This window comes from Parus major, chromosome 2 (assembly GCF_001522545.3).
Source record: "Parus major isolate Abel chromosome 2, Parus_major1.1, whole genome shotgun sequence".
Lineage (NCBI taxonomy): Eukaryota > Metazoa > Chordata > Aves > Passeriformes > Paridae > Parus > Parus major.
The window spans coordinates 20,083,572-20,090,971 of record NC_031769.1 but is presented as its reverse complement, the minus strand read 5'-3'; the positions used below and the strand labels follow the sequence as shown (position 1 = coordinate 20,090,971).

Genomic DNA, 7,400 nt, shown 5'->3' with positions numbered 1-7,400 from the left:
GCAGTGGCACTCAGGATGGCCACATCCAGTGGCTTCACCTCAACAAACACTCCTTACCCCAGCACTACCAAGATTTGTAAAGAAATTTTCAGAAACCCATATAGTTTTTCTTCCATTCTTATGTCACAGGAACCTAAACATGAGGCTTTGACATTTTTTTAATGTCTTTTAATGTAGGTCTTCGGTAAGGAGCAATGATCTTATCCTGAATAATATGAGAAGAGAAACAGGAAAATTATTGTCAGGCTTGTGATAATCTTAAAATATTTTCATTCAGCTGCACTTAGGCAAATCATTTCAGACAAATACAGTTGGGCTCCTACTAGAAGTATTTAAAGTAGATGAGACAACCATAAAGGACAACACTAAGTCTTAAAAATTGTATATAAAATACGGAATTTAATAGTTTCATGAGCTACAAAAATCACATCAAAATTTCATATATATACAGTAAATCTTTTCAGAATGGATCATTTACACTTAAAGATGAAGACATTTTACACATAGAACTTGGTCTCTACACCTAATTAAAACAGCTTTGACACAGTTTCACACAGTACAAAAAATGGTTTTAAGATAAAAAAATAAAATAATCTTATCCTTTCTCATTGAAGCATTTGCATATGCTGCTATTTCCATTCTGCAAACTAAAAAGAATATTTAAACAAAGCAAATAAGTCTTGTAAACTGACATTTAAATAAAACACCTATACAGTTTAAATCCATCATGAATGCAAGTTGCTAAAAATATATCAAAACTGTTCAGTATAATGTCTGGACAGATATCTTGGTAAGCTCTGTTTTTCGTCGAGGTTCCATCAGCTTTCTCCTAAAAGATTAAAGTATTTTCTGTCACCAGTCCATATGCATCAGTTTCAGGTTCTAAATCACTCAAGTAGAATGGAGATCAATTTTGCCACCACGTGTACGTTGAGGCTGTTTCCCAGAAGACGATAGCATTGCTTTACTGTTACCTTTTCAGGAAAACCTAAAACAAAAACACATAGTGCAACATCACTAGTCTGGGTTTGTTACTACTTTTTAGTCTTTTTTTTTTTTTTTTCCAGTCAACATTTCTTAGTGCAGTTATCACAGTTTGCAGCAGGATTCACCCTCCCTCCAGCCCCCCTCAAAAAATTCACGAGGTTAGAAAACCAATTCACAACCAATTCACTGGATTTGTATCAGTTCTTCTATTACCAATACTACCATCTCTAAGATTTCACAAGAAACTTCAAAACATTCCCCTATTGTGTAACTACTGCTGATCTACCTTCCCTTCAGAGAGCTCTTAACATTCAGCAGTCTCAGGGAGGGGCAGCAGCACTAAATCCCTGCACAAGTGCTGATCTAGATTGCATCCACAGAAGAACATAGCCACAGCAGAAAGAAAATGTGATATTTCTGCAGATGGACTAAACTGCACTTCTCAATAACCTTTATGTTGTACTTCCCACATGATCCCCTCCAATAGCTCAGGCAAATCACAAGTCTCTTCAGTGCCACCCATACAGATTAAATGATGAGCAAGGCTTATTCAGTGAGTGATCAAGCAGTAGAATTTTCCATGTAATTCAATGCTGACCACATTAAACATACTCAGAAATATAGACAGTATCAGAAATGTCCTTCTCATAGTAAGTGCATGGCCTGGAAGAAAGGAGGGAGTGCCAGTAAAACCTGCACTAGCCCAGGTATTGTAGAAGGACCGTGTTGAGTACTGACTACCAAGCTGCTGAGAGTGAAGCAGTTTCGAGCAGCCAGCTGTCTGCTCTGTCCTTGCTTGCACTCTTACCTTACCCCAACCATGAGGTACAGTACATTTGCTTCAACCTGAGTGAAAGATGAACAGGAGTGGTGACTTAACTGTTAGAGTCATATAGTAAACTGCTGAAACTTGGCCACAATTATTTCATCATTCCCTATGAAGAAACACCTAACTTTGACTCAGAGGTCATCACCACCCCAATTAACTCAGATGCACAAGCACACCGTGAGCACAAGCAGTGATATGTTTGCTCTGAAATTTTCACAACTCTTCAGAAAAATTTCTCTTCCAGAGAGAGCTCAGGAGAGAATGTGCTTGGATGGTTACTGAGCCAAAGGAGGCTCTGAGGAAGAGGTGGTGTCTGGGAGGAGTTGTTCCATCCTTCTCTGCCAGTTATTAATGCCTCGAATGTGGACTGCTTTGGTAAACACATCTTCTGCCAGCTCCATCCACTCTGTCCGGCTTCCTGGCACTCACATTTGGGCAACTGCTCTTGTGTCTTTGGAACAATCACTTGCACTCCCATACATGCTTCCTTAGATAGAGTTTTCACATTGCATTGATGAGTAAGGTACAGAATAAAGGCATTTTAAGAGCATACATGAAAATAAATATGTATTTATGCACATACACACATGTGCACACATAAACACTTACAGCCCAAGAAGCCTATTTGAATCTTGAAAATGTCAGAATTTCTCCTTTTACCTTCTGGCAACTGAAAGCCAAGAATTAATCATCAGAACTCGTGGTTTCCTTTATCCCAAGCCTCCTCCCTCTGACTTAACATTGTCTTGCACTTTCTATCTTCTTGGCTCCACATCAGGTTAGATTCAACAACTCCCAGTATGCTGGTGCTTGCTGCACAGCTTTCACTGGAGCATTTATGTCACACACAGTACCTGAGGACATTGACATCTTAGCAGCATGCACATACTTCCCCCTACCATGTTGGCTTTTGTTTCCTAAAAGCTTGCATACATTGCTAATAAGAAAAATGGAAAACACATCCTTATATCACTCTCATGAAAGCAGGTCACAGGTGCAAGAATGCTCTGTTCACATTTAATGATATTGCTGTGGGACCCACCAGAGTGACAAAGACAAATGACTGCAGTATTTCATTGAACTATAGTGCAATTACTATTTATACATTTAGATGTTAAAAGCACAAATAAATCTGGTCATGTTAAGAATGAACAATGACTGGACCTCACATATCAGAAAAGGCCATCAACTTCTTAAAATGCAGAAACATTTAGACAATCACGTTTCTTCTGATGATACTGTAGCTGCACTAGTAACAGCATCTGTTACAAAGAAGCTGACAGTCTGTTCACATAGTTTTCAGTTTACAGTTTCCTCATTCTTCAGTTTCTTGCACCAATAACATAGTTGCAGTGGGTACAATTCCAAGCTTCCTGGTTTTGAAAATTTCAACCTAAATGTTGCTGTCACTACAGAACACAGTAGCAGAGAATTTATAACACATTTTGCTCTGAAAATACCGTATTTCACAATAATTACTTGAAGTTTAGCATGGGAGAAATGCTTTCAGGGCAACACCCTTTGCTGCAGCCATAAATATATCCACTTCCAAAAAATATAGAGCTTGCAAATTCTCAAAGGAAACTGAGATTACAGTACCTAATTTCACTAAAGATTTCTATCAGCCAAGATTCAAATAACGCTTTTTTAAGCAAAAAATGGGAGAAGTTTTAAACACAGAGAAATGTCAGACTTGTGACTCAGTGCAGGGGGAAATGCATGTTCTGCCTATGACTCAGGAGTATATTCGAGAGGAAACCACTGAATGAGAGAGGCTTGCTTTTTGTGTCATCAAAGTTGGAAAAGCAATATAGAGAGGGAAGGGAACTGCAAGAATTTTAAAACTTTTATAATACTACCTGCCATAATTATGGCAAAAGGGTACTCTCCTCTGAGAGGTGGAATCCCAACCAACAAAAGACAGGTCTGCTACATGAACACATTGTTATATGGTGATGATCTGGATAATCTTCAAATACAAAAGCCTGACTTGTCTTCAGAGTTCAGTTCTGGTTTGCAAAAATACTGAACCTCACAGATGTCTCTGCAGATGAGCTCTGAACAGAAAGCATGGTATCACTCCAAGCACTATGAAACCATGAAAGTCAGGTTTTACAAATTGCTCACCCCAAAGTAATGGAGCCTTCCAAACATAAATTTCTCCATTGTCTCAATTCTCCCTTTGTAAAATACAACCAACATCAACCCTATTGCACCTCTCAGTAATGTTGCAGAGTCTGATTTAACAGTGGAAAAACCCCAGTTGTATCTAAAAAAAGAGAAAATGGGAAATTCGGTGCTCAAAAGAGACCTTGAGCAGCATGATAAGCCTATACAAGCCAAATCCAGCTCTGTTAAGTTCAAGTATCTTGACATCAGCCTACATTAATATGGAAGAGAGCTGTGCTAAAAGGCTGTCAGAAAATAGAACAGATCCATTAAAGAAGAGAGGCTATGAAAAAACACTGCATGTCGGTATGTAACAACACAGCACACTCTTGTGTGTTTATATTCATAAACACCTAAGCTTAGTGCTGGCAACTCTAGCTTCACTGTGCAACCTTGATAATATTCTCCAAAAGTAGCAATTTCAAATATAACAAGTAATATATGAAAAAACAAACTAAAACTGTGAAAGAAAGAAATACATAGAAACAAATCACATTTCTCAGAACTCTAAGTTACTGCAGAAGTCAAAGCAAAAAATGACAAATTACTCAAGGTCAGTGCTGTCTTATTCTTTGAGCAATCTGATTTAGCAGAAGGGGGTTGGAAATAGATGATCTTTAAGGTCTCTTCAAACACAAACCTTTCCATGATTCCATGGATGCTTTTCTTGCTGAGTGACAATAAATTGATCTGATGTCAGGAGGACAGTTTCTTAGCAGATAGTAACAGCTACACTTTTACAGTAACAGCTACTTGCCCTTTTTTACAAAGAAAATTCTGGTTAATTTACTTCAGTTTTAATTCTTATTGAAGTGTATCCAGTGTACTGATACTGCTGAGTCTTGTTGCTTGACTCCTTCTTCTTCAAAAAGAAAACCACTTAGAAAATGAAATAACTAAGAACTGTCTTTTATAGAAAATAGAGATGGCTCAACAGATTGGTTACTCCTCAACAAACAACTATCTGTATCATCTGAAATTCCCTGTCAGCAGCTGTAAATGTGTGAAAGGGAGAAGGCAAGCAGCTCACTAAGAACCACAAACAGACTTCCTAAGCTGGCAGAATTATGTTTATTTACCACAGTTGTGAGTAACACTGGCTGCTGAGTAAATAGTTTCAACTTTTAACAAAGGTATTCCTTCATTGCGCTTCATTAACAGAGCATTTTGCATGCCAAAACTTCCTTCTTAGCTTATGAAGAAAGGCTATATAAATAAAATAAATATAGACCTCACCACAGAAGCTGGCTCTTACAAAACATTAAAAAAAAACCAGTAGAAATTTAGAGAAACAAAATTTAGCCAAACAATGAGAATCAACCAATCATAAGAACTGAGCGGTCTGAAAGAAATGCAAAATAAAAAGATTGGATTAGTCCCAGTAAAAAAAAACAAAACAAAAACATATATTGGCATTTCTGAAGAATAATGTAGAAATGGGTATTTTGCAGCACATACCAAATTCCAAAGGGAATCCATGAAGATTTGCTATTTCTCTTGGGGTAAAGTACCTCAGTTTTAGTGTTGACAATTTCATAAGCTTCTCTTCTTCTGGTAACTCGTCAATGTGTTTAAACACTGATTCAAGCTATGAAGAATATCAAAACCAAGAAATATGACTGATGCAGGCTAAATATGTAAAATTTACAGTCACATGTAAATAGAATATTTCCTTAATTATCAAAGTGACAAAGACAACAGCATGCTTTGCTTGAAAGTGTCATTTGCGTTCTGTTTTTGCAGCCAACATCTCAACACATGGACTTTCAAGAAAGAAATCAATGTTGCCATGAGGACATTCATAATTTCTTCCTCCAATTCCAAGCTATACCAATACTTAATGGGGCAATCAAAAAATAAACATTTTTTAATTACAAAGGACAGTGACTTAATATAACTCAATACCAGACCATTCATACAAATTAAGCTGTGTGGATGCAGCTGTTTTAATACACTCACTTTGAGATTACTCTGAATTCCAGAGCTGCATTCCTCTTATGCTTGGAAATGCCCTATAATATCATTGACCAGCACAGAAGTGCAGGAGGAAGGGCTTGTGTACAACACAGGCTTTGTGAAAAGTATCTTTGAATGCTGATTAACCAGTGCATTTATTACCTTCCCCAATGCCTAAATACCACTTGGTCATGAACTTACTACCAGCAGTAGAACTCTTCAAAATACCCTTCTCAGATAAATGAAAATTTTGAAAGTCAAACATGTTAAACATCTGACAATATTAACTGAACTATATACGTACAAAAACCAGCCCATGATTCATAACAGTGTACTGTAGGTTCTCCATAGATCTAGTAATTTTTAAGGTTTTCACATATCCCTGTGAAACCTCTGTATGACATGACAGATAATAAAATAATAGCAACTTATATTCTCCTCACAGAGAGACACAGATATAATTTTGGTCTAAACAAACTGCTGCCTAGGAACACAAAGTAAACCAATTGGAAACTCAGTTGTCATAAAATGTAGATTCAAAAGATTTTTTCATATAATATTCAGAATAACAATAGAGAAGACAGAAAAAGCCACAAGTTTTGGAAGAAGTCTAGTGTTTTAAAAACAAGTCATTCTATGTTAGACTATATACTTACCTGTACATCTACTGCTGTCTGCAGAACTGAGCCAGTTCCTTCTACATAGTGTCCATACCTTAACAACAACAACAATCTTAAATTAATATTTTCACAGGATTTCATAGCATTGACAACTGCAAAGACACAGGGAGGTTATCTGGGTTCCTTTGCCTTGATGATCAAACAGCCTCCTGGACAGATAAAGCAGAAAGCCTTGTTATAAACTCTGCTAACCTCTGGAGTGCAGTACCCTCTGAATGTGTTCTCTGGGGATGAGTCTGCCCTCAGTGCTCAAGGGTTTATCCACACTAGTGTCTTATGCATGGCAACTACATACAGCCAAGGAATTCAAGCACAGGACCACCAAAAACCAACATCTACATTGCCTAAATCAATTTTACATTAAGGAAAAATGCATTAAAGGTCAAATGGCCCCAGGGGTTCAAATCAGATCTCCTTATTAAAAGGAGGACCACTAGTGTGAGCCTCCAACTTTCACATCAAAGCATTAGGAACAAAGTCCTTCAGTCAGGTTTAACTTCTGCTTCCTTGTGGATTTTCCACTGAAGGAAGGGAGATGGCCAGGCATCTATGCAGAGCAGTAGAAGAAAGAAAGAAGAAAAAAATTAAATCCAAGTAAACAGTAAGTAAGCTTGCATTCTGAAACCTATGATAGCTGTTCTGCATGTTTGGTGGTTGATTGCTTAAGATGTTTACTCTGTAGTCTCTTCAAGGCTATCATTTAAATATAATTATGGGCTCTCAGAAACATGCTCTGTTGGTTTAAATATGGCAATTTGAACATTCTGAACAGAAAGAGT

At 37.3% G+C, this 7,400-nt stretch overlaps 1 protein-coding gene across 10 annotated transcripts in view; it reads right to left on the bottom strand.

Moving 5' to 3' along the window:
* Nucleotides 1-379: 379 nt before the first annotated feature.
* The window catches only part of TRDMT1 (tRNA aspartic acid methyltransferase 1), a 28,859-nt gene continuing 21,838 nt past the window's right edge, over nucleotides 380-7,400 (bottom strand). For 5 of the 10 annotated variants that reach the window (XM_015619074.3, XM_015619078.2, XM_033511802.1 and 2 more), the window contains 3 exons: nucleotides 6,598-6,655; nucleotides 5,444-5,573; nucleotides 380-988 (listed from right to left, as the gene is read on the bottom strand). In XM_015619074.3, the coding sequence (XP_015474560.1) occupies nucleotides 888-988; nucleotides 5,444-5,573; nucleotides 6,598-6,655 (289 nt within the window). In that variant the 3' untranslated portion in view covers nucleotides 380-887. The other 5 variants (XM_015619075.3, XM_033511809.1, XR_004495744.1 and 2 more) reach the window with 5 other exon arrangements.